At 54.1% G+C, this 27292-nt stretch overlaps 2 protein-coding genes across 2 annotated transcripts in view; both read left to right on the top strand.

Annotated features, from left to right (window-relative positions):
* The first annotated feature begins 2683 nt into the window (after positions 1-2683).
* Positions 2684-5271, top strand: FOXL2 (forkhead box L2). The gene has a single exon (XM_069024843.1). It carries the CDS (start codon positions 3074-3076, stop codon positions 3992-3994), a length of 921 nt encoding a protein of 306 aa, XP_068880944.1. The 5' UTR covers positions 2684-3073; the 3' UTR covers positions 3995-5271.
* Positions 5272-23365: 18094 nt separating this feature from the next.
* The window catches only part of PIK3CB (phosphatidylinositol-4,5-bisphosphate 3-kinase catalytic subunit beta), a 106751-nt gene continuing 102824 nt past the window's right edge, over positions 23366-27292 (top strand). The window contains exons 1-3 of the mRNA XM_069024962.1: positions 23366-23454; positions 25892-26052; positions 26883-27027. The gene's annotated coding sequence lies outside the window, so the exon portion shown is untranslated. The remainder of the gene's footprint in view (positions 23455-25891; positions 26053-26882; positions 27028-27292) is intronic.

The following is a 27292-nucleotide window of genomic DNA, read 5'->3' as shown; positions in this document are numbered from 1 at the left end:
GAGCCCTTTCCCTGCCGCCCGTCAGCGTCCCGCCGCAGCAGGCCGGGATACGGGCATCGGCACCGTGAGCCCCCCTCCATTGCTAATTCCCCTCTGCTTCCTCTACCCCGCGAGCGGCTGCAGGACCGTGCCGGGAGCGGCTCCGCTGGCTCCTTCTGCTCTCGCCTTCTCCGGGTTTGTCCGACTTGTCCGACTGCTGCCCGGCCCCGGGAGCGGCGGCGGGCGGGGCGCGGGCTCAGCCGGGCGCACCGACAGATCGGGCCGCTCCCCGGGGCCGTGCCGGGATCCCCTCTCCTTCTCCCGGAAAGGGCCCTCCGTGCTCCTCTGCTGGCTGCCCATTCCCGTTACTTGCATTCCCCTCGCTGCGACATTTCTGTGGGTGCCGATAAACCCTCAGCTCTCCGATTAACCGCAGCTACAGTGTACAGCTGCCAGGGGCGTGTTCCTACGTTTTCAGGTAGTTCTTTCATGTCCCAAAAAGGGCTTAATTAGAAGAGGGGAGAGGCCGACAGCCACTGCCTGCCCTTGTGTCAAACGTTCCAATAGCCGCACACGGGGCTGCGCGCTCACCTTTGCTGCTCGGCCCGACCGCCGCTCCCAGCGCTGGGCTGAGCTTCTGCCCTGGTGTTCATCCGAAATCCCCTTTGGTGGGGCTGTCAAAAAAAGCCAAACAAGACCCTCGGATGTGAAATGTCCTTTGAGAGCAAGCGAGCCCTGCTAAGGAGCTACGCGCCCGGCTTAGGAGTGAGAAGGGAGGAATGTGCCATTTGGCGGAGGTGATGACACACGCAGCAGTGCTGTTACACCTGCACCGTCCCTCACCGCGGAAATGCCTGCGAGGGGGAGCGCCGGGAGCAGCATGGGTGGCCGGCAGAAAGAAGCTCGCCCCGACCCTGGGGAGCCCGGCAGCCCCGGCCCCGACGGCGGGGCACAGCTGGCTCCGGCTGCTGCGTCGCCCTGCGCGGAGCGAGCCGCCGGGGAGCCGCCAGGGGCTGCCCGGGGAGGGGGACCCTGGAGAGGGTCTCTCCTGTGGGCCTCATCCCTTCGCCGTTTCGTTTGTGCGCGTTAGGGGGGTGCCTGGGGGCGGCGTGCGCTGCTCCGCGGCTGGGTGCGGAAATAGACGGGCCTCCTTTCTGTGACCGAAATCATGCAGCCCGCGTTTTGGGGTATACATTCCTCTGCCGACAGGAGATAAGGGATTCGTTATATGGCTCTAGGCGAAGATGCAGAAACGTGTTTTAATCAAGACATATAGAAATATATAATTTTATATATTTATATATTATATCTATATAAATCTAACAGTTCCTGGAAGACCTAATTTATTTCTCGGTTAAAATACGTTTCTACATCTTCGACTGCCTTTACCCGCAATTAGTCTGTCTCGGGTAGGGGAGCAGGGACCCGTGGCCGGACAGAGGAACTAGAAACCCGCGCATGGGCCACCGAAGCCCTGGGCGCCCCGACGGGAGATGCCGGCTGCCCCGGGGATGCACGTTCGGGAGCTGCCAGCCCCCCGGGTTCACGCTTAGTTACGAGAATTGATGTCGTACTTAAAATCATCAGGACAGGGAACATCGTGCGAGGCGGTTCACGTGCAAGAAAGGCAGGAGCGAGTCTGACGGCCATGAGCTGCCGGCCGGCAGAGCTGCGGGCGCCGAGGTGAGCGTGCAGCTGCTCCCAGGGCCGCTTCTGGCCAGCCCGAATTGTGCTTGAGTATGGGCGGGGAGGCCAGGTCCTGCGGAGCCGTGCCGGCAGCAGCGGGCTCACTGCAGCACCGCGCCCCGGGGGCCCAGCGAGGCCGCGGCCGGGCAGCGCAGGTGGACCCGGCCCTGCGGAGTTCGGCCCGCCTCTTGCGGCTGCCGGCGGGCTCCTTGTCTGGTGGAAAGGCTCGGGGGTCAAACAGGGCCGGTCTGCCCCGCTCCCGGGATAGGGCTGAAATCAGTGCAAAGTGTCGCCTGCCCGCCGCCGCACCCGCGCCTGAGCAGCCCCGTGGCAGTGGTTTGTTACAACACGACATCTCTTGTGCTCGGGCCAGCTGACACTGCCTGTCTGCTGCTCGGGGAGGCTCTACCTGAAGGCAAGAAAGGGGAAGGAGAGGGGAATGTCGGTTCCACATACGCTCCTCCAGGAACCGTGTGAAATAAGCCGAAGCTCTCCAGGCGAAGGAGCAGGAAAGCTGCCCAGCGTGTCATCCCCCGTCTCGCCACCCTGCCTCGGCCCTTGAGGCGCCTGTCAGCCCCGCAGCCGCGCTGGGGGCCAGAGTGTACTTTGCGGGGAGGGAGAAGGGGCCACCCGACACCTTTTTCTTTCTGCCTCCTACAAATAAGAGTTGCAAGAATCGACTTGCAGGGAGCGGCAACAGCCTCCTTGTGCTCCTCGGGCGCGATCGGTTGGCGGGGCCCGCGGCCAAGACATATAAACGCGACCGCGTGTGCGGCTGGACGTGTGACAAGCCGCCGTGGCAGGGCGAGCGCCGCGGGCACACCCCTTCGCACCCACCGCCTCCAGCGCGACCCCGCGCCGGGCGGGAGGGGAGCGCAGCGCCGCGGGCCCCGGCGGGCTCCGGGGTGGGCGGCAGAGGCTCGCCCAGCGCCCCCCGGACACCGCCCCCCGCCTCCCCCCGCCCCCGGCGGCGCGGCTGAGCCGGGGCGGTTCCGCGCCGCTCCGCGGGGCCACGTCGGGCCGCGTGTGCGCGGGGCTGAGCGCGGCGCCGTGACTGCAGGGTGAACTCGGCCGTGCCCAGCGGCTCGGCGGCGATAGGGGAGCGGGCTCCTGACGAAAGCGGAACTCGGCCGGGCCCATACAAATCAGAAAAGAGCCCGGCCGCCGCGGCAGAGGGGAGCGGAGCCCGCGGGGGCAGGGACGCCGCCGCCGCCGTGCTGCACGGACCAGCGGCGCCGCGAGAGGCGCCTCCCGATCTCCGCCCGGGTCCCGGCTTCGACTCCGGCTTCAGCCCCGTCTCGGCGAGCGCGGAGCGGGACGGCCGCCAGCAGCGGGCTCCGTGCAGCGGGCAGCGCTCCGCACCGCGCGGCGCTGCGCTGGGCGCCCCGGGCGGCGGACGCGGGGCACCATGATGAGCAACTATCCGGACGGCGAGGAGGACACGGTGGCGCTGCTGGCTCATGACACTAGCGGCAGCAAGGAGCCGGATCGGGGCAAGGAGGAGCTGAGCGCAGACAAGGGCCCCGAGAAGCCGGACCCCTCGCAGAAGCCCCCCTATTCCTACGTGGCCCTGATCGCCATGGCCATTCGGGAGAGTGCGGAGAAGAGGCTTACGCTGTCCGGGATCTACCAGTACATCATCAGCAAGTTCCCTTTCTACGAGAAGAACAAGAAAGGCTGGCAGAACAGCATCCGCCACAACCTCAGCCTCAACGAGTGCTTCATCAAGGTGCCCCGGGAGGGCGGCGGCGAGCGCAAGGGCAACTACTGGACCCTGGACCCCGCCTGCGAGGACATGTTCGAGAAGGGCAACTACCGCAGGAGACGAAGGATGAAACGGCCTTTCCGGCCGCCTCCGACCCACTTCCAGCCTGGCAAGACCCTCTTCAGCCCCGACAGCTACGGCTACCTGTCCCCGCCCAAGTACTTGCAGTCCACCTTCATGAACAACTCGTGGCCGCTGGCGCAGCCCCCCGCGCCCATGCCCTACACGTCCTGCCAGATGTCTGGTGGGAACGTCAGCCCCGTCAATGTGAAAGGACTCTCGGGCCCGGCATCCTACAGCCCCTACTCGCGGGTGCAGAGCATGGCACTGCCCAGCATGGTGAACTCCTACAACGGCATGGGCCACCACCACCACCACCCGCACGCCCACCATCCCCAGCAGCTCAGCCCGGCCAGCCCCGCGCCGCCCGCGGCCCCGGCGGCAAACGGAGCCGGCCTCCAGTTTGCTTGCGCCCGTCAGCCCGCCGAGCTATCCATGATGCACTGTTCTTACTGGGAGCACGACAGCAAACACAGCACCCTGCACTCCCGCATAGACATCTAGGGAGGCTCCGGCCAGCCGCCGTCACAGAAATGCACCGGCCCCGCTGCCCCTCTCCTGCCCCGCCGCGTTCCCCTGCGCTCCGTGTCTCTCCTCCTCGTCTCTAGCCACGGACTTCCCTCTCTCTGTGCCCAAACTCTCGCGGTGGGGAAATAGCAGCCTTGCCCCGCGTGTAGTGTCAGTGTAGGAGCCGTCCCTCCGTGAGAAGAAGGCAGTGTAAGTGTGGGGGCTTCCCCGCGGGGCTGCGCCGGGCAGCGGCGGCTGGGCCGCCTGTCTCCGGGCGAGCGGGGATTCACCGGGAGTTTCTCCGCTCGTGTGTGTGTGTTTGTGAGTTGTTGGGTTTGGTGGGTTTTTTTTTTGTTTTGGGTTTGTTTGGTTTCGTTTTTGTTTTTTGTTTTTTTGGTTTTGGTTTTTTTTTGGGGGGGAAGCATCTAATTAAAAATTGGCTGTTCAGCCCTCAAAATTATGCTCCTTTGTAATTCGGCCGTAATCTTTTCGGGCTCAGCCATGGGGAGAGTAAAGTGGAGTCTGTAAATAGCGGAGGTGTTTTCACGCGTGCGGTGCGAGGCTGGCGGGGCCTAGACACTACCGTGTGCCCGCAGTGGTCGTCCTCCTTCTTCTCTTCATCCCCTCTTCATCCCCTCTTCCTCGCTCTGCAAAGCACTGCGCTTCTTCCGAGCTGTGGCTTTTCGTTAAAATAGTACTTAACGTGGGGACTGCTGTAACAGCAGATGTGCGATATTGCTGGTTACAAGAAACCAACAAACAAAACCCGCCAGGGTCACTCGTGAAACGTTTCGGCAGTGGTAAATATATTTTTAAAGGAGACAATGTCCTCTGAGGTCTTAAAAGTAATTTTATACAGGTCTAAAAAAATATTTTGATGTTATTAAAAAAAAAAAAAAAAGAGACGCTTTCCTGTAAATTGGAATATTTTTCCGTGTGCATATTATTATTAATAATGAAAGTTTAAACTATCTTCAGGTTTTTTGCCCCCAAACCTGGCCCAAAATGGATTTTCCGGTAGGTTCTGCTTTTGAATGCTTACCCTTTTTCTTAAAAGATTTTGATCCTTCAATTTTACATAGATTCATGTGGGGGAAAAAATAGCGATTTTAAAACAGGGGCCAGTTCATAGCGATTTTGTAAATGTTTGTGTAAACTGATAGATGCTGTGGCATAGTACCATTTTGGGACCAACTTTTCTAGAATGAACTAGCACTTTCATTGTACTTTCTAGCATTGTAAAGTCTCCAATAAAATGCCTTTCCTTCTTTCCATATCGTTTTATTTCACTCCGCTCCTCCGCGCTCGGGACCGGGAAGAGGCAGTGGAGAACGGGGCGGGCGCTGTGTGCTGGGGCCGCTCCGGGCTGCGGGCAGCCCTCCCGGCCCGCGGCTGCAGCGCTCCCCGGTGCATCGCACGGCCGCTCGGCTGCGGGAACCCGCGGGCAGCGCTGGGCGCTCCATCGGCTCCGTCAGGCACCGGCGGAGAGAGCTCCGGGGGCTCGGGGCTGTCTCGGCGGCGGCCGAGAAGGTGCGGGGACCGTTGCGTTGGCTCCGCGGGCGTGCGGGGCGGGCGGGCCTGGGAGCGCCTCCGCTCTGGGACGCGGGAGGCTGCCGGCACCTCGCCCGTGTGCCTGGCCCGGGGCACCGGCGGCAGAGGCCTCCGTGCAGTGCCTGGGGCTGTGCTGGACCCTGGCTCCGCTTTCGTTTCTTTCCCGCGTGCTCGGAGCCGTGGTCCTGGAAGGAGAAGAGTGGTCCCGTGTCGCCCCGAGCCCGGCCCTGCCGCGCTGCGACGGGGCCTGAGCCCCGTCCGGGCCCGGGCCGGTGACGGAGCCGGGAGCCGCAGGCGGGTGTCTCTTTCCTCGCCGGGCCGGTGGCTGCGGCAGCGGCCTGGGCCTCACTTCTAAACCTGCCCGTCCTCGTAGGCAGCGGCCCTTGAGCGGGCGCCTGGAGGTCAGGAGAGGATGGGTCAGGCGGGACGACCCCCGCCCGGTGCCGGCCCGGCATGTAGTGGGTCCCGCTTAGACTCCGGCCTGGGCCAGGCCTGCAGCTCCGCGGCAGCAGCGGGGATGCTGGTGTTCGCTTCCCGGGCCGCGCGGGCAGCTCGCTGCCCCGGACACGGCTGCCAGGGGTGAAATCCGGTAACGGGGCTGAGCACTCCGCGCCCGCTGCCAGGGGCCTGGCACTTGCCCTTGCCCGGCTGCCTCACGCTCTCCCTTTCTGTCAGGGCCTGCTTCCCTGCACGGCAGGAAGCGGCAGCCTCCAGCCCAGCCACAGAAAGCAGTGGGAGACGTGGAGACTGGTCGCCTCTCTGCCGCTCGGCGGGCACGGCCAGGGCAGAAGGACTCCGGGGAACCCGCCGGGCCATCGCGGAGACCCTGCTGTACCCTCTGGCCCCCCTCCCCAGGCGGGGAGGGCGCTGGGAGCGTTGGTGCGGCCGAGGGGCTCCGCTCCCGGGCGGACAGAGACGCACAAGGGGTCCCGGGGGACAGAGACGCAGAAAGCGGGGCACTGGAGCTGGGGGCCGAGCGGCTGCCCCGGGCACAGGGAGGGGCGGACCGAGCCTGGCCTCTGCACGAACACCGATGTAACGGGAGGCCGAAGGCCGAAGCGGGGATGCCAGAGCACATGGGACGCGGCCGGGACTCACGCCGTTGCGAGCTGTGGCTCTGCGGGAGCGACGCGCTCCTCTGTGCCTCTGACCTGCCCGGGGCCCTCGCGTGGGAGCGGGCGGTGGAGGGGCGAAGTAGCACTGCTCGCAGGCACCGAGGATCGCAGCTTTCCACCGGAGGGCTCAAGGCCTTGGCTGCTTGTTCCTTATTAGATAAGTACTGCCAATACCGCTACTTTCCTCCGGGGTACTTGAGGCCACAAGGGAAACTCCCGCCACCGGAGGTGGGCACGGGGCGAAGGGAGGGCGGGACCACCTTCCCGGACCCCCGCACAGACCCACCGGCGCCTCCCTGGGCTCCTTCCTGGGCTTTGCCGTCTCTTGGCCTGAAGCAAAGGCTGAAGCACCTTTGGCACGCTCCCGGGAGCCGCTGGGGTTCGCCAGCTTTGAGTGAAGCGATACCTGACCGTGCCAGGTGCAGGGAGAGGAGGCAGCAGGCCGGGACCGAGCAGGGACGTGCGGCCCCTGGGGCTATTCCAGTTCCCGAGCGGTGTCCACCCAGGTCCCACTGTGCTTCACCAGCGACCGGTTGAGCCCATAGAGAGAGGCAGGGAACCGCGCGTTTGGGAGAGAAGCAGGCCGGCAAGGCCGTGAGGCCGCTCTCCCTGCCAGGCCGGGGGCCTGTCCGTCTGCCGGGCTCCCTGTGCCCGGCCCGGGCTCTGCTCTCCTTCGCCCCGGGCCCCCCGCGCCGCTCCCGGGCTGCTGTAGGATGTTTTCACGATCGTTTTCTGTGTTTTATAACAGAGACTGCACTGAATGTAAACTCGCAGGGAAATCACGGCGAGAGCCCGGCCGCCGTCCCGGGCTGGCGTGGCCGCGCTCGCCGGGCGCTGTCGGGCGGCGGCCCGAGGCAGGGCTGGTCCTGCCGGCAGCAGCTCGGCCTCTGCCACTGCCGGGAGCGGCCGGGCCTCCCGTTCAGTCCCGCCGGCCTTGGGAGGGGGGCGGCCATCGTCTCCCTGCATGCTGGCGCTTGCCTGGGCAGCGGGCACCGGCCCCTGGGGAGCCGCCGCGAACCGCGCTGTGCGCTGCCGAGCACCTAGGCGCCGTCCCGCAGGGACAGCATATCCCGTACGCGCTCTGCCTCCCCGCGGGCCCGCGCCCAGCCCGCTGGGCAGTCCGGGTGATGTGTAGGATCGGGCCGCACCCCGGGACAGTGGAACTTGGGACGGCAGGGGCTGGGCGGGAGCAGGGGTCTGTACAGACCCCTTTGCAGTCAGCTCCGTGGGCACGAACACCGCCAGAGGACCGAGGGGTGCCCACGGTAGCTCAGCATTCCCTTGCCCCGGGCCGCCGCGTCACCTCCTCCCGCGGCTCCCACCTGCCCCGGCCGCGCCGCCGCCCAGCCCCGTCGGCCCCTTACAAAATCAGGCGGCCGAGCGCCGTACTCTTGGCAAACCCTGGGTTTGCGCGTTGTGTAAGGTCTTTCCCCGTTATATAAATGACGGCAGGAGGAATGCACCACAGAGTGGGACGCGCTCCACGGGACAGCACCTTGGCGCAGAGCCTCCTCCGGTCCCGGGGCCGCCGCCCGCCGCGGGGCTGCTCCGGGGGCCAGAGCCAGGGAAGGGGGGCTCAGGGCTGCTGAGCCGCCGCCGCTGCCCTTTCGGAGCGGCCCCGGGTTTATGCAACGCTGGCGAGAGATGAAAGCAGAAGAGCGAGGGGTGTTTTCTCCCTGCTCGGAGCGGGCGTGGAAGCAGCCTGCCTCTGTCGGGGAAGGAACAGAGTTGGATCCCCGAGCCTGTGCGGACTCCCAGCGCCCCTCTGCTGCTCCAGCACGCGGGGCAGTGCCAGCTCCAGGGGAATGTCTTGCGACCGCAGCTTTCTCTTCCTCTCCGGTCCTTTGCGCAGGCCGCAAAGGTCCTTTGTAGCCCTGGCCGGGCTCGGAAGGTGCCAAAGCCCTGGGCGCCGGGAGCGCTCCCCGGCGGCACGGCACGGCACGGCACGGCACGGCACGGCACGGGTGCCCTCTGCCTGCGGGCCGGCGGGAGCGCGGGGACAGGCGCCCGGCAGCGAGGTGCTGAGGGACCCCGTGGGCTCTGTCCCGCTCCTCTCGTCGTGCCGGGACCGAGTAGGCGACGGTGGCGGTGGCTGCGGGCAGGGCAGAGCCAAGCTCCATGAGGAGACACACAGAGCTCTTACCTTGCGCCCTCCCTCTCGCCCCGGTCGGAGCGGCTGTTTAATACCGCCTGATTCCTGGTATTCTTGTCCATGTTTTAAGTGGTGAAAAAGTCATTTCCAGTCCCATGGTCCGCGTTTCACCCTGAACTCATTGAAAAGAGAGTGCGGGGTCAGGACTGTTTATTATACAACCAATTAAAACAGGAAAATATGCAAAGGCTTCATTCAGCGAGATCCGGCTATTGTTAAACCGAAAATGATATTTTTGTTTCAAAAATAAAAAAGTACATTTGTTACTTAAAAAAATCTCCGCTCTGCGTGTGTGACGGTCGGCAGCGCGGCGAGCTCCGGCGGCCCCGGCTCGGGCCCGTCCCGGCCTGTGCAGCCGGAGGGCGGCTCGACGGGGCGGGCGGCGGGCAGGCACCGGGGACCCCCGTTCCCCCCGCTCTGGGTTTCGGCCCGCCCTGCGGGGTTCGCTGCTGCCCGCTCGCAGGGGAGGCCAGCCGACCGCAAACGCGGGGGACCAGCTCCGTGCAGGCGGGCACGGGCAGCCGGCGTGGTGCTTTGGGCAATACAAGACGGCGAAAAAAATATTGCAAGGGCTAAAAAGCTCGGCACTGCAGCGGCCTCGAGCGGGGTTGGGATAACCAGGCTGGAGAGTCCCGAGAAGCGCTGCAGAGCCCTGAGCCCAACGTTGAGCCCCGGAGCGACGCCGGCAGCCCTGGTTACACCATGGCGGCCGGGAGGTGAGCAGGGAGAGGGGCCTCAGGCGGGGCTCCGGGCTCTGCAGTTCCCCTACGACTTCTCCATCCACCTATGCGAAATTCCCCAGTAGCTCGTCCCTGGGTCTGCGGGGCATCGCCGCCCTGGCAGGCTCTGCTCTGCGGCGATGTAATATCTGCCCCGCAGCAGGGATGCGCCCCCGCACAGGCCAGGCGGGAGGGCAGGGGAGCTCCTCCCGGTGGGGCTCGGCGCCCGCCCGCCGCCCGCTCCACCGCCCGGGGCCGCCGCGGCACCGCCGCCTGCCCCAGGTAGCCCTTGGGGATGTGCTCAGCAGCGGGCCTGGGAAGCGTTCACCAAAACAATCGCTCGGGCTGGCCTAATCCAATGAGTTTATTTTAGTCCTCGAGCTGTATTGAAAACATTCGCTCTGCTTCTTGTGGTTGTTTACAGTATGTTGGTCTCAACATCACAGCCGCCCTTCTGGAAAAGTCTTACAGGATTCAGGCAGAGGGAAACCAACACAGAAGTGACTCGGAAAGCATGATGGCAAATGATTAATCAAATCAGAGACAGGAAGGCGGAGGTAATCAATGAGTTTTCACTTATAGTTTACTTGGATGGACATCTTTTTCCTTTTTCTTTCCGTAAGTTTAGAAACCACATGGGGTTTTATTGGCCAAACAAGCAGCTGCAGGACTTGGTGGGCTGGTGGGAATTCGTTCAAAATCAGCTGCATGTTTCCTGAAGACGAATTCGGCTTTAGACAAAACCTCGTGCTTGTTCCCGCCCCAGGCACACGGCGCTGGGCGGCGGGCACCGGGCAGGGCTGCGCCCCGCGGGACCCCGCCCGCCCCCGCTGCGGGGACCTGCCCGGTGTCTCGGAAACAGGCAGTCGAGGACCACAGATCAGGAACACGTTGGCAGGGAAGGAGAGCCTTGCTCTCTCTCAAGTTGCACAGTGAGCAAATACCCTGAGAAGTCTCATCAGGTACTTTTTTAAAGTGAAACACCGGCTCTCCCTGCTCTGCCTTTGAGAGAGGGTTTGCGAGCTGTATAAGGCCTTTTCTTGTTATAAAATGACGGCAGGAGGAACGCCACCCAGCCCTGCCGTGCCAGAGGTGCCAAACTCGATTTCCCCTGAGGGCACATGCAGATGCGGGCACACAGGTGGCTCCTGACAGCGGTGGAAGCTCCTGGCTTCCCAGCTGGTCCCTGTAAACCCTACGGTTTTGCTGGCAGTTGAATTGTTTGCCTACTTTCGTTTAATGTCTTTCCCTCTCCAAAAGGATTTTTTCCCCCACCCCACATGAATAATTCAGAGAGATCACGAAATAACGGGGCGGAATTTCACCTTTCTCGTTCACAGTTACTATTTTCGATGACAAGAGGCAGCATGGGATGAATGCAGGCACGGGGTGGCCCCGACCCGCGGGCTGGTCCTCGAGGGACATGTCACTGACAACGGATGGGCATCTGGCGCTTGGCTGGGGCAGGGGCGTCTGAAGAAAAACCGCGGGGCTTCGGTAAATGGGCTCTGGGAGAGGAGAGGGTTCAGGATTTGTGGGTTATCGGGGTAGCTTCCACTTCTTCGGGCAAGCAGTCCTTGCAAAGGTGCGGATCTGGAGGCACGCTGCCGGCCCCGCCGCAGAGAAGGGTTACTGACGGGTTGTTGAAGGTACGTCGCCGGTTTCCCCGCGTTTTTCCCAGCGATAACTGTGATTCTTTTCGCTACTATCGTTTTGTTCCTTGAAAACCCAAACAATCAATAAAGTACAGGGCGAAGCTGAGCACAACACGAGACGTAATGTTCTAAGTTATCAAAAGGGGGAAGAAACGAAAGAGTCACTCGCTACTGATCTCTTTTTTTTTTTTTTTTTCAGGTGTTGCTTTTAACCAGATGTTCAGAAAAAAAAAAAAAAGTATCAGGCACACGTTGACTGCCCTTCCTCTGCTCCTTGCTTTGGAGGTGATATCGCTTGGTGCTTATCAGCGACAACGTCTGCGGCATCTGGTACGTGCTCTCGGCTGCTCCCCGGGCTCGGGTACACGTGGTTCTTGCGGCGCGAAGGTTGCCCCGCATCCGACCCCACATTCAGCACCGCATCCAGCCCCGCATCCAACCCCACATTCAGCACCGCATCCAGCCCCGCATCCAACCCCACATTCAGCCCCGCATCCAGCCCCGCATCCAACCCCACATTCAGCACCGCATCCAGCCCCGCATCCAACCCCACATTCAGCTCCGCATCCAGCCCCGCATCCAACCCCACATTCAGCACCGCATCCAGCCCCGCATCCAACCCCACATTCAGCTCCGCATCCAGCCCCGCATCCAACCCCACATTCAGCACCGCATCCAGCCCCGCATCCAACCCCACATTCAGCACCGCATCCAGCCCCGCATCCAACCCCACATTCAGCACCGCATCCAGCCCCGCATCCAACCCCACATTCAGCTCCGCATCCAGCCCCGCATCCAACCCCACATTCAGCTCCGCATCCAGCCCCGCCGAGGAGCTGCTGGCAGCCCCAGCGCAGAATCAGAAGCGGCTCTGGTAACGGCTCTCACAGCCCAGACAACGAAATCCCGAGAAATGTTCACCGCCGCTGGCTGCCTGGCTACTAAAACACCCCCCGGGCGCGGGGTGAGGCCGGCAGGCGTTTCGGGGAAAAGCAGGTTGCAGGAGCCTGAGGTTTGGGCAGCCAGAGTTCTGCCTTGATGCGTTTTCACCAAGATTCTGGGGCCGTACCCGCCGGGCGCTGCGCGGAGCTGCTGCCAGCCCCTTCTGCCCTCAAAGCAGCCCCAGGCGGGGGCAGGAAGGACTCGCACCCTGAGTTCGGGAACGGCCCCGGGGATCCCCGCTAGTACCAGTGGGAGAGGGGCTTTCGAGGAGCTTCAATCCATGTCCTCATTAGATCCTGCGATGGATCTGATGTTCCCAGGGAGCGGCGGGAGGGCGCGGGGCAGCGGCCGCCCTGCCTGCCGGATAGAGGGCAGGGGCAAGAGCAGGGGCAGGGACAGGGGAAGGGACGGCCTCTCAGTTCCCGGCCTTACAAGTTGCTTTTCTGGTTCCTATGAAGCCTCCGAGATACGGGGACGTTTTCAAAAAAAAAAAAAAAAAAAAAAAAAAAAAAAAAAAAAAAAAAAAGAAACGTGAAATTAAACAAGTTAGCAGTAACGCTTTTTAAAATACACATCCCTGATGATATCTCCTGTAGAGCAGCCTCCTGCCCGGCCTGTTGTAGCTCCAGTCCCAGGGAGCAGTCCTCTTAACCTATTCTTTCCCCAAAATCAACGAGTTCGCTTTGGACGCCTCTTGGTTCCGCCTTTTTTGATAAACCACCGTTCCGTTCAGTCCAGAGCAGCCAGTGTTGTCTGGGACAGTCACCAGTTGCCTTGGAACAGAAATAAGAACCACTTGTTTAAACATCTTAAGGTCCCAAAATCTCTAAGCGCCATCACAGAAGGGTTTGGGGTGTTGTTTTTTTTTTCCCTTCCCGAAGCGAGAAGGGACCGAGGGGATTATAGGGAAGAATGTCTGCTCCGGCTGCTGCAAGCACCAGAAGATTTTGGTTTGTCTTTTTTTTTTTTTTCCATCAGTTTTTCCATTCCTTGAGGAAAATTTTTCAGTATCTGAATCAAAGTGCATGATTCCAACTTTTTTTTTTCCCCTGTTGTTTTGTTTTATCTCAGCTCCTTTTCATGTTTTCATTTAAAAAGTGACAGATTTGGTAGAACTCTCAAGTGTTTCCCATTAGAGGCGGGGAGTTCACCAGTGCGCCTTTCTGATGTTGCACATGACACGTTTCGGAGTTTGAAGCAGGAGCACACCCTAAGTAGTTGCAGTTGGGCCGGTGCGGGGCAGCTCCCGAGCCCCGGCCCGGCCCGGCGCTGCCCTCTGCCGGCCCCGCACCGCCCGGGGAGCGGCTCCCGTGTCCCCCCGGCCGCGGGGGCTCCGCGCTTCCCACCGCAGCAGCGTCCGAGTGCCAGAAAACGCCCCGAAGAGCCACGGGGGCGGGAGGTGTTTCCCAGCCTGCGGGACGTTCTTCGTGCGGTCTTGCAATGTGGGGAATTCCTGCTCTACAAATACGCAGTTGCACATTTCTGCTTTTGCCGGCTCCATTCCCCTCTCGGATTCTTCTTTTCCCTTTGCTGCTGCTCTCCTTCTCTCGCTGTTACCACAGGGGCTGCAGACACCGCTCCTGACAGCAGGCTTTTGCCATTGCTCTGGTGTTGCATATTTTTAACCGCTGATCTCTCCTTTAAGGAAAATTTCCTTCATGTAACAAATCATTCTGAGTTCTTGTGTTTTGGAGTGTGGCCCTGTACAAATTTTTAAAAAGTGTTGTGGAAAGCAGCACTTGGTTAGGAGAACCAGAAGGTTCTTCATAGCTAAATTTTCCTGTAAATACATGCAGGATAAAATCCTTCTTTGGCAACTGAGACTTTATAAATACAGAAAATGTGTGTGTACACACTTACTGACATTTTTGGTAGTAAACCTTTGTTTTATACTACTCAGATGCAAAAAAAAATTACTGTGTAGTCCATTGATCTTGATCAGACATGGACATTTGTAATTGCAAAATGTGAAATGAGAAAAAAAGGAAAGGGTATGGGCTAAGGAAATATCCCTTTTCCTACATTACTCGCATCTGTTAATGCATGGACATAGGATTGTTGCTAGTTTATAGCAGCAGTTTGTAATTTATGCAACAAAATCACCAAGTTCCGTAGTTCCCAATGTCACGGAGTTTAAGGTGCTCACAATTTATTAGATCCTACATTAATTCTAATATTCTTTATATGATCAGCTGTTGCCCTTTATTTGAAAAAGAACTGACTATTTAGAAAGTATTAGGAGAAACAGGGTTTGCTAAAGAAACTAAAGTGCAGTGGATCCTAGAGAAATGTAAGGACCAGTGAAATGCTGCTGCAGACAGAAGGAAGTCCTGGATTCTCTGTGCTGCCGTGAGCTCCCTCGCTGTGACCTGGCAGTGGCCTTTCCCTGTTTCAGTTCTGCACTGGGGCTGGGCAGGGGGATTTGTGTGGGGCAGTGTGACTGCAGGGGATTCCCCATGGCCCCCGGTCTGAAGTGGCCGAGGAAAATCACAAAGATTACTCTGATCCTTGTGTCTCAGGAGCCAGCCCAGCTGGAGGATGAGCTGTGATATCCGTTGCCAACACAGAAATACAGGCTGCAAATAAATTCTCCCCTTTGGCTGCCCAGCCTGGCTGTGGTGAAGCCAACATTCCGTTCAGTGTTTCAGTGTCAATGTGCCAGCTCTGATGGCAGGATGAGAGTCTGAATGGGAAGGACTGAGCTAGAGCAGCTCTCCTCAGTGACCAAACTTACCTGCCTTGATTTCTAGGGTTGTTTTTTCTCTAATCTTTCAACTTCTGAGCTGACAAAGACTAGAGCAGAGCTGAATTTTGGGCTCACTGAGCCCACAGCTTGAGCCAGTGCAGTGGGAAGATGAGGTGCTGGCTATTTCTAGGAGAAAGGTGCTCACCTTGCATTGGGAATTCCAGGAGTGGGATTTTTTTTTGTGGTTTATCTTTGTAGCTATTGGTTATATTTGTTTTACTGTTCAAGCAAGATTGAGGTGTTTCTGCAATACCACAGCATACGAAGCAGCCCCAGCTCCTGAGAGCCCCCAGTCAAAATACTCCTGTGATGTTTCCAGACTGTTGGCTATCGCAGACTGAAGGGTGCCCTGCTTCCAGAGAACTTGCCAGGACTGATGCTTCCCTGGTGCAAATCAGCACAGTAGTAATGAAGTCAGTGCACCCTCATGGTGTTAGTCTGGATTTCTATTGACAAAGTCAGTCAATAGCACTTTTTTCTTTGTCCTGTGTCTCACTTCACTGTAGTACAGAACACCTGTCATGATTTAACTTTTGTGCTTTTTCCCAGAGAACTGAGTGAGATGGATTGTTTTCTGGTGGTCAGTCAGTATTTTCTGGCTGGCAGTCAGAAATAGAACTCACCCACTGAAAAAGCCCAGGTGTGGCAGGAGTAGGGTAGAAAAGGTAAACCTCTGAGCATGGCTGTATTCTCAGACTCCTTGAAGGAGGGTGCCTGTGGATTCGGCACCAGTGGATCTGACACAATGTGAGAACTGTTTTTCTGTATCACTTACATTATAGTTGAAATGTGAAATGAGCTCCATGTGGCAGCAGCTAAAGGAAAGAAAAAGGGGGAAAAAAAAAAGGAAGCACTCTCCAAAAGTTTCGGTTATCCCTTGAAGCTATATTACAACATCTACTGCTCTAATTGAATCAGTGTGAGAACTTTTCCCCTCTGTTTAGATCATTCCTAGTCTCTGTCCACTTTCCCCTGGAGATGCCCACATTCAATACAAAGATGTGCCAGGGACACCCACACCTAGGGTAGGATTTAACATTTGGTTTACTGAGTTAGCTGCTGAAAAGGAAATGTCAATTCTTACATGCCTTTGCCAGAATCCATTATGATGTTCTCCCTCTTTTCTCCCCTTCTTTATAGACTTAGCACCAGGATGAGGCCCGGGAGTTTTATCTGAGTAAAGGCTACTAGATCCTCTCTGAGGATGCAATAGATTAATTGATCATTTCTAGGGAGTTTGTTGGGATGAATCAAAAACTGCACTGGCAGCATCTGTGATAGGCCATTAACAAGGCTGATAGTGATGAGAAGCAATGTGGCCTCGATGCTGCTCAAACCCTACCATCCTGTTAGCCCTGACCAGGAGCTGCATGTGAGGCCTTCTTTTTCATCCGTGAAAGGGTGCCAAGCACAGCCCAGTCAACATTGTGAGCTCTCATTTGTTACATTTAAAGAGTATTTTTAGAAGTGTGGAGAATATCTCTGCATGTTTCAGAGTATCAATGCTATTACACAGCCCAAAATTACTTGACAGCTCAGAAAGCAAAAGCAATTGATACCCGAATCCAGGTCTGCTCCATAAGTATTCACATGTGCGAAACAATACGTGATCCACAAAAACATATGGCTCTTGTATCAAATACATGGAATCAAGTTGAATTATGAAGACTTTGAAAAGGTCCTCAGTTTAAATGTACACGGCTCTCTGAAATGTCCAGCTAAGTTTAATGCAACAATTAAAACCAGATAGATTGTCAGGATTCATAGACCAGGGGTAGAGTTAATTCAGTATGAAAGAAACGAATGACTGGAAAGAAGACAGAAGAGCAGAAGTGGCAGGAAAGAATAAGAATGAGTGGAGGGATGAAATGCTAATATGGAAGGGTAGGGAGAGTGAGGAATAGAAGGGGGAAAGAAAGAAGTGAAATTAATGAGAAAGAAAAAAATGAAAGATGGAGATGAGATAGGAAAGAGAAGGAGAGCAGCAAGAAAAATAATGATACTTTATTGTGTCATCTCAGCTTTTACTGTAGAAAAACTAAGTCTGGAGCATAAAGGTTACTACTTATGTATTGAAAGTGCATGGGAGGGTTTTTTTTCCATAGTTATAGATATATATGTGTGTGTCCATGTAATTACATACAAAAAATGACACAGAAATTTCAGTCTTCCTGGGGATCTCCCACTGTTCCCCATACTCTCAGTTTTCCCACGCTGCCACATGCCCAGCAGCAGTAATGCCTTTTTTCATGCAGTGCTGTGAGCCAGGACTTTCAGTTTGCTGGCTTTTTCTGTCCTGCCTTCTAAGAGCTGGAAAGGGGGATTCTGGCTCCCCTGTCCTGCAGCCCCCAACTTTGGGGCTGTCCACTTAGATATCACAGTTGATTGCAGTTGCTGTTTCCTCCTGTTGATACTCATGGCGACATTTTCATTTTGCACTGACTGATCCAAAATGTATCAAATGTTTTGTTGTTGAATTAGTGTCATTGTTTTTGCCTTGTCTGTTCCTATGCATGCAAGCTGCTAATAAAACAGCATAACTTTTCATGCTTTTTAGGGCTAAAAGAGTCATTGAGTGGTCTTGAAATTATCTGTTTGATAATTCAACAATGCTAAATATTGACCACACTCTCTCTGCCTTCTTTAAGATAGGCCCTTTCTTACTGTATCATCATCTTCTACCTTTGACTTTGGCATTACTGGGACCATCAGTGGCATATCTTTGACTGAGAGTGTTTATGCTCATGGCCAGTAAATTGTGCTCTGTTATTGTGTGGGGAATAACACACTCAGCAAGCTAAACTGGATTGCCCATCCATGTGGCTTCAGCAAGGCTGTCTTGGGGAGACAGAGGCAATAGATGAGGTTTCTGGCTTGGGTGTGACATGCATTTCTCTAGCCAGCTGGGGATCCCAAGGAATTTCTGATGCCTGCTGCAGTGGGTGTGCTCCCAAACCTCCTGCATGTCTGTCCATGCACTGGGCTGACTCTCCTCATTAAACCAAATACATATTTTCTGGATCTTCTTTTCTTAACACGAGGTTCATTTCAAAGCTGCCCAGGGTCCCTGCATGTGCCCTTCTCTTGCTCGAGGTGAAACTGTGGCACCCACCACATTTAGGGTGTTGGGGATGGTGCAGTTTCCTTTCTTGCCCAGTGATAGGTGTGTTGCTGTATGTCTCATGCCTGTACCCTTACAGCCAGCTCCTGGGCTCGCACCGATCCCTAGTTTTGGGTGTGCCATTCCAGCTCCAGTTTATCTTGCCTTAGACACTCTCCCCAAGCTGTGAGGAAGGTCAGACTCCTTTAGTTTTCTCCCACACACTGTGGAGAGTTTCCTCTTCTCCATAGGTGTCCTCAGGTCCTCCCATGCTTGTGTTTATCCCTTGTCCCTCCAGGGAGGGCCACTTTATGCGGAGTCCAAGGATTTTGTGGTTCAGTGATGGATACTTTATTTCGTGGTGCTGTTGGAAGTGGCATTTCAGCATTTTGTTAGTGACCTGCATGCTTCACTCCTATGCCCTGTCACAGTTGACATTGTTCACATTTTTCAGGTGTTCTAGTTTAAGCATGGATCCTGGGTTCATTAACAGTACATGGTTAATCTGTAATTCTTCTAAAACCAAAATGGCCTCTGGCCACTGCTGGACTATTTCTGAATGTCTTTTCTGCTGTTTTGTGTAAAAAATGTGAGCTAAATTTTGCGATTCTCCCATATCATTTCCCTGTTTCATTTCTTATCGTTCTAATAATCCTGTTATGAAGACAAGAAACAGAAACATGGATGTTTAACACTTAACAATGTCTTATTGTCTTACTGCTTTTGGAAAAGCAAATGGAAGAGGAAAAACCTCACATAGGGCTATAAACAAAACAGAAGGAAGTGAGTTCACTGTCCACGGGAAAGCGCAGCTCTCCTGTGAAGGAGATTTTTGTTTCAGTCAAGGGGAAATGCACCACTGGTCTGGTACTGAGCAGTTCTTTTCAGCAGGCTGCAATGCTGAAAAGAACTTGTCAGGAAACCCCACATATGTCATGCGTACCTTGGGGGTGTTTCTGATGAACATGAGGCCTCTGGAGTCTGAGGCAGAATCAGAGCCGCATTGGAGAATTGGGGATGAAATAGTTAAAAGCTCCTTAAAAATTCTACAAACTTAGTGATCTTTGTAAGAATAGCAAAAACCTAGATTTCTTAATGCCTCAAGTTTGATAAAGCACAAATATAACTGAGCACCCTAATTTTATTCCCTTCCTCCAGAAGATGGCAAAAGTTAGCTGCACTTAACACAGGCAGAGGGAGGCAAATGTTGCAGGGCTGTTCGTGCTATGCCCCAGTTTCAGGTCACCAGTGGTTTAATGCTGCAGCTGGAAGGATTGATCCTGAACTGAGATAAGTGGTTTTTGGAGCAATCAGGCACTGCAGCTCCAGCACTGCTGAGATGCAGCTCCAGGCAGCAGCAGAGGCTGCTCAGCTGCTGCACATTCCCCAGGAGCCACGCAAGTCCTGGCTGTGGCTGGACATCTCCCTTCTTCATGAGGTGGGAATTATCAGCGACATCTCCATGGGGATCACAGCCAGAAATGTATCAATGAGAAGTTTAAATTTTATACACAAAGTATGGAGAAATGAATTGCAGTATTTGTTAGTGCTCATGGTATGACAGAGCTTCTGCTGAAGAAAAATCCCTTGAGACTTGCTCCTCAAGTACCAAAGAGATTAGCTCCCACTAATACAGCATATATTTTGTCTGGGACATTGTGGAGAACTTGCATTTACATAGGAACCTTGACTGAAAAAAAGAAAAGAATATGTAACAAGTATATAGAAAGAAACATCAGATTAAATACAGATTTGGCAACTAGGATTTTTTTTTTTCCATCTCAGCAAGGTACTTTAGAAAAAGGAAAGAAATATTACTAACAATATCAAAAGAGACACAAAATAAGCTTTTATTTCTCCTGCAGTTAGTTTATTTTGTTCCTATGTTTAGCTGCTCTGGCAGTTTATCATTTCAATATTAGGAAAATATGAGCGTATTTGGGTAAAGTAATTCGCTGAAGTCAAGAGGCTTCCTGCCAGCAGAAAAGGAGAACTGAGGACTGCTTGTTTAAAGGATGCTCCTGAGGTGGTTCAGCTTAACCTGATGCTTATCCCATGGTGAAGTTCTAATTTGATTCCAAACAAATTTGTCCTCACAACTATTTCAGCCTAAGGGTTTTGACAGCTGCTGTAGCTGCCTGATAGATGCTCAGAGTGGATTTGTGTCCATGCCCTTGGAAGGGAAGGGAGCAATGGCCAATTTGGAAGACATTTGACAAATGCCAACGCACCAGCCAGCTGTGCTAACAATGCAAGAGCGTGTGACAGCTATTCCTGACAGGAGGCAGGCTGTGTCCCTAATTCACAGAAAGCTCCAACTCTCTTCTTGGAAGGGCAGGGCAGGACCAGAGGTGGGGCAAGGACATTGAGCTCTCACCTGTGCTAACTTTATGTAGAGCTTTGGACAAGATGCATTTGAATACATGTTTTCTCCTTTGGACAGTGTTCAACATACCAGCCACATTGCTCGATCCACAGTAAAGTAGTGGTTGTGTCTTCTATTATGAGAAAATATTCATGTCACAGTTGACTTCTGCAAGGTCATATCCTTATTCTTCAAGCTGACTGGGAAATTTTAACAAAGCGATTCCCTGGCCCTCCACTCCCTGAGAAAATTAAATTTATCAGAACAAAACCTTGATTTTTTTTCATTTTGAAGTCTCTTAATATGTCAAAATATTCTGTTTCCCATCCAGAAGCAGGAAAAAAAAATCTTGTTATCTCAACGTTTTTGGCTGAGTTGAGTTTTCTAATTCAAATGTGCAGAAGGAATATTGCCAGCTGGCTGTTTTTAGCTGCATGAGAAACAATACCAACCACTAGGAACGACCCTGTATCACTTCCATTGGAATGACTCAGCAATACTCCTTGTCAAGAGCCGATTCTGATCGGGTTGGAGAGCCCTGCAGTGCCGCTGTGTGAGCCCCGTCCCAGGGCTGCGTCAGCGATGGTTTCCCTGCCTGCGCGGCAGAGGAAGCCGGGACACAATAGCTACGGCGGTAGGAAGCTTTCTAGCCTCACCCCTGCTTCCTCCCCACAGCAGGGGCATTACCTGCCTGCCCACTCCTCTCTGCTGGGTTCACCTTCCTATAATCCCTCTGCTCCAGCAGCTCTCATTTGGATAGAGTGAGCCGTGATCAAAATCCTGCAGAAATGCGACCGTTCTCAAGGTATGTACAGTGCTCTGCTGCAAGCCCTGAAGAAGCTGCGGCAATGTTAATGGCTCTGCTGCTGCCAGATGAAAGGAGGAGAGTACTCAGATCTAATAAATCAACAGATGTTAAATCAATTTCTGCCTTCTCTGTTATATTGCACATCAACAGGAACATGCTAAAGTGCTTTTTTGTACCGTTTAGCATCTGACATTTCGGCACATCTTGTAAGTGTGCATTAGGAGAATGGAATGTTACTATATTTGTACTTGATGATTTGGAATGAGGAGAAAATCTGGAGAGATGCAATGTGCACATGGAACATTTTCCAGAGGGGTTGAGGCTGAGGAAACCCAGCACAGTGAAGCTTGGGCTGTCTTGAAACTTCAGGCTGCAAATGCACAGAGTCAGAGTTTTGAAAAGGAACTGAAAACTGTGGAAATTTGTAGCTGCTTCTCCAACCCCTGCGTCATTGTGGGATCACAGATGCCACTGTAAAATATTGAAATAGTGTGCTTGATTTTTGCAGTTACTCTGAAAATATGTTGTTCCTTCATCTTGTCTCCTCAGCTATGCATGATGGCCTTCTGGCTGGTGGCTTCAGAAGGGCTATTTTTAGGGAAACCAGGCTTTTACTGATGAGACCTGGCAACGTCCTGATACAGCCCTGTCTTGCTACTGCACATCAGCACGATCTCTCCCTGTGCTCGTTCAGCAATTTTATGTTAGATCCCTCCTTGTCCACGTAGTGAGGTCTCTGGAGTCACCACAAGCCTTTAGTCAGTTCAGGTGTGTCTCTCTCTTGTGTCAGGGCCCTGAGGGCACCACCAATTGGCCCCAATCAGCCTAAACAGCCTCCCCTGGGCCCTCCACGAACACCTCTGCCCATGGCTCAGGAGCCTCTTTCTGCTCACCCTGGGGCCTTCAGTCTTGACCTGAGCTATATGACAACTCCAGCCATGGTCACAGCTGTGATAGGTCTGGATCCCAACCCACAGATGGACATTGTGGCCTGGTCCCAGACCTGCCTTGTCACTATGGATCTGCCTGGGAGACCTGGAGGGAACTGGCATGTTGCTGGAGTGGTGAGGAGCCAGCAGCCTCAGCTGCATTTTGACGTTCAAGATGGGTCTTGGGAGATGGGCCTAATGCTTAACTTGCCCCAAGAGAAATTGAGCTCTGTCTAGAGGTGAAGAAACCCCTCTACAAAAGGTGCAGAAGCTGGTAGGTTTGTGTGGGGAGAGTAGTTGTGTCCTAAAAAGCGGAGATGAATTGCAGAGGCGTCTTCTCCGGTACTTCTCCTCAGTCAGCTTCTTTGGATGTTACCTTTCCTTTCTAGGTTCCTTTCTCTGCTCCTGCCCAGGCTCTGCTTTGTCCCCTCCTAAGGTCCGGTCCCATCCCAATACCCCTGTCCCGGAGACGCAAACTGGGACAGTGCTGCAGAGGAGCTGTAGCCAGTCTGGCCTCCCCAGGTGGAGTGTTAGCTTTAAGGCTGCTGGAAGAACGGAGCCCCGCGTCCCCGGCGCGGTGTGACCGAGCCCACCCCGGTGTGACCGAACTGTCCCCGGCGCGGTGTGACCGAGCCCACCCCGGTGTGACCGAACTGTCCCCGGCGCGGTGTGACCGAGCCCACCCCGGTGTGACCGAACTGTCCCCGGCGCTGTGTGACCGAGCCCACCCCGGTGTGACCGAACTGTCCCCGGCGCGGTGTGACCGAGCCCACCCCGGTGTGACCGAACTGTCCCCGGCGCTGTGTGACCGAGCCCACCCCGGTGTGACCGAACTGTCCCCGGCGCGGTGTGACCGAGCCCACCCCGGTGTGACCGAACTGTCCCCGGCGCGGTGTGACCGAGCCGCCACTCCCGGCCGCCGCCGCCAGGTGTCGCCATGGGGCGCGGCGGGGTCCCCTGAGGGCGGTGCCGGCGCTGGGCCGGGGGAGCCCGAAGGAAGCCGGGGAAGCGCCGGGAAGCCCGAAGGAACCCGGGGAAGGGCCAGGGAGCCCAAAGGAACCCGGGGAAGCGCCGGGAAGCCCGAAGGAACCCGGGGAAGGGCCGGGGAGCCCGGTCCGGGCGCACGGGCTGCACCGTCTGCCGGCCCGACGCCCCCGCGCCCGTTCCTCCCCGCCGGAGCCGGGTGAAGCGGTGGCTTTGCCGGCACGGAAGTAACAGAGGCATGGTCAGGATTTCGGTCTCAGCAGATCTGTGTTTGTGAAGTGTCGGCTATGCAGGGGCTCTGACTCTGCTGGAGTTGCTGAACGACAAGAACACTGGGAATCCGAACACTCGGTGAGCTCGGCAGGTGTGAGGAAGCCTCAGCAATGGCCAGGTGTGTGGTCAGTGGTCACTGCAGGTGTGCGGTCACTCTGTTACCTGTGCCCACCCTCTGTTACCTGTGCACACCCACTGCCAGGGCTGCGGATCAGGTCCCGAGGGCGCTGTTGCCAACTGCAGTGGAGCTGAACTTTCTGCTCCATCTCTTGTTGAGGAGAAGTCGAGTGTTAAAGTGCAGCCCTGGAAAGTTCCTGCCCCCTGGGTGTATCATTCCCAAGGCTGAGGCCCTTAGGGCAGCTGGCATGTTCTCCACGGGGATTTAAAAAGGATCATTTACAAATACCCAATTGAATGTTTACTACCCTTGCCCCAAGTGGAATCGGGCCAGCTAATAAATACATGTACAATTCTTTTTGGAGGAGTCTCAGCTCCGTTGAAATCTTGTGGAAAAGGGTTCCATAGGTTAACTATGTGCTGTGTAGAAAAGGATTTTATAATTTAAAATGTTGCCTTTCAAATTGCATTGAAGTAATATTGTTCTTGTATTATTAAAAGAGGGTAACCAGTCAGCCCAGAGCTTACAGCAGGACTTAAACAATACATGTTAGTGGCAAAACATGTGGAGCATAAACAGGACTTGGGTTACTGTCTACTCTTGTTAATGTGCAGACTTTCTATAGACTCACTTTAAATTTTGCTGTGAAAAGGTATTTCTTTTCTTCAGATTTGAGTTTTCTACCCTTTCCATTTCCTTTCATATCCCTGTGTTCAAACATCAGGACAGGAAAGAGCCAAGCTCCTATCTCCCATATTGAATGCTTCTATCAGGTCTTCTTTGACTCACTTGCTCTCTCTCCTGGGAAATCCTGGTCTTTCAGCCATCATTTGAAGTTTCCCAGGCCCTGTGTCATAGGCATATTGTGAAAATGAAGAAACCGACAGCTTCAGGGCTGGTGTTCTACTCTGAAGGAGGCAGGGCTGTAATCTCTCTCCCTTCCACTTAACACTGCTCACGATATTTTTCCACAAGCTAAAGAGTAGTTGTTATAATAACAACATAATTATAGCTGTAGAGAGCTCACATACTTCAGGTTCCTACAGAGATTTTTTTGTTTTGCTGTCCTGTACCTCAAGCATCCCAGGCACCCTGTTGCCTTCACTGACCATACTCATTCCCATGACGGCTCTCCAAACCTGTTTGCAGTAATACCCAGGTAGATTTTGTCCCAGCACCATTAGCTGTGAGAAGCAATGTCTGAAAACAACTATGCCTTAGTGCTTTACTGAAGTACAATTATCTCTTTAAGTGCCCAGACTCGGCTGGCCTTTATTTTATCCCTGTAATTGAAATTTGGCTTCAAGTGTTTCTAACTACAGCCAGTAAATAGAGGCAAAACCCAATCCTTCAGCAGTAATTCATTCACCCATTGTCCAATAATGTCTCCAATGATTTATTTGATGACTGTTGCTTGGCCATGGAGGAGATGGGATGACAGGAGCACTGATGAAAGGGCAGGTTCAACTAAGAAGCAGCTAAAAATTTGGAGAGTACATGGGAGATGAGTGTGTGTTGGAGATTGGAACATACATTTCTCAAAGGACTAGGAGGGGATGGCAAAATGTGCATTTTTAAATAAGCTAGCATCCAGACTTTGTTAGCCTTTTTTAGGGTTACCCCAACAGGCCAACTATCAGACTTTATTGAAGTTTGCCATTGTAATGACTAGATTTTCTTCCTCTTTGAATTTTTTCCAGGGAAAGCAGGGAGCAGCTATCAGCGAGTTTCCAGTAGTGCTCTGAGTAGAGGGTATGGCCAGGACATACAAAAATAAGATAGCATTACTCATTTTAAGAAGTGGCAAAATCTGGCCTGTAGATATCACGGCTATTTTCCCACTTATCCAGAGTGTTGGTCATATGCCAACAGAAAAAGCTGCCAACTAAAACGTTTAAAGAAAGGAAACACTGTTTGAAGCCTGGCAGTAAATGTTTTCCTTCCCCTGAAATATGTGCTGAACATATATAAAGAAGGAAGACTCAGGAGTGTCTAGTGAGGTTTAACATTTTGTAATCATACAGATGAATTTGTTAATATTTTCACACTTTGTTCTTTTAGTAGATGAACATTGTAACTAATGTTTTTAGTTAGAAACAGTACTTAAACACTGAAAACAGGAGACAATGTAATGCAGTTGGATAAATCCATTAAAAAGGCAGTAGTATAGCATTAAAATGCCAACACCGTGAATCCTTTGTCGGTTTAAAATTCCTTTGCTGTTCTGCCACTTTCTTTGTTTCTTTATGCTCCTGTTTTTCCTTGTAACTGAAAACATCAGATGACCGTGAGGGATGAATATGCAGCGGTGCTGCCTCCCAGGATGCGTAGCTGCAGCCTCTAAGCCCAGTGTTACGCAGCAGTCAGGATCCACGTGGCCGATTGTTTTGCAGACATAGTGGTGGCGTATTTATGTATTTCTGAACTTGTTTTTCAGGCTCTGTGGCCGCCTGCATATCATGAAGCTCGCTGCTTGACAACAGAAATAAAGCACTTGTCAGGCAGAAGCAATGCGTCAGTGCAAAATGGAATTTGCAAGACTAAAGTTTACACGAGGCAACAACAAAATCTACTGTGCCATTCTGTTAGGCAACAAAGGTAATTTGTTATGCAACATAATGAGGACTTGTGTGTGATAGGCAGCAGTGGCTCTTGGTTACAGGGCATTGACATCAACAAGCACATGCAGAGCTCACATATAAGAGAATTGCTATACGTAGCACAGAATTCAAAAGCTTGGTTGTTATTACAGGGTTTTTTTCCATCTTAAAATTGCAGAATAAACAAACACATTGAGACTGGTCCTGCAGTCCTTTATGGTCTGGGTAGGACCTTCTTCATTTCCTTTTGGGTTAGTCTGTGTCTCAGACTTGACCGTCAGCCTAGGAGCCACGAGGACAGGGTCACAAGTGTCATGCATTTCATGTGGCTCTGACACATTTGGCAAGCCTGCCAGCCCACACAATGACAAGGGAAGGATGAGTGCAGGGGGAGAAGTTAGACACAGTCACAATGCTGTTTACTGCTGCCCAGAAGTCTGTGATGTCTAATCCCACGTGCTCCACTGCTGCAGTTAGCACATGCACTCCTTTAAGCCAGTTATCCTTCCTGTTGGGAGGCAGTGGTCATCCACCTGTTTTGCAGATAAACTGCAGTTTGCAGGCTGTGTACGGAGCTGAGACTGGAGCCCTGGCCTATAAAGCAGCAAGGCTCATCTGCTTTGCCATATCACCTTTCAAAGTAAATCTACCTGCTGGTGTGATGGGGCCTCTTGATGATGACTTAGGCTGCTCTCTGCCTCCAGATCTGGAGCTAGACCCAAAGATCCTGTTTGCTGACATTCCAATGCTGTCTCACAACTGCTTGTGTAACTCACTGTGGGGTATGTGTTCTCCTGGTCCACCCTGAATGTTTCCCTTGTCATCCAGCTGAAAGAGAGAGTCTGGAAGCAATCTTCCTGAAAGCTGCAAGGGAGAGAGTGGGCTCGAGCTTCACCGATGAATTAATGCAGGAGAAATAAGGAATCAAGACTGTGCCACATGGCCTGGAGAGGAATAAGCTGAAGATTTGTTGGTAACCTTTGTCCTTGCAATCTATGGGGTTGGTTCTGGTTTTTCAGTGTATGTGTAACATTGTACCTTGTGCATGATATTCTGCAATAACCATAGTCAAGCAAACAGCATAATTCCATGAGTGCTGTGTTAATCTGGAGCAAATGGTTGCTTTTTGCCTCAAAAGCCTGGTTGGCCAGACCATGTCAGGGGAAGCTGCTCCTGCAGAAAAGTCAAAGACCCCAATTACCTGGTGTGCTGTGCCTTCAGCATCATTGACATTGGCA

This window comes from Aphelocoma coerulescens, chromosome 9 (genome assembly GCF_041296385.1).
Source record: "Aphelocoma coerulescens isolate FSJ_1873_10779 chromosome 9, UR_Acoe_1.0, whole genome shotgun sequence".
NCBI lineage: Eukaryota > Metazoa > Chordata > Aves > Passeriformes > Corvidae > Aphelocoma > Aphelocoma coerulescens.
The sequence above is the reverse complement of the archived record's forward strand: the minus strand, read 5'-3'. Positions and strand labels throughout refer to the sequence as shown.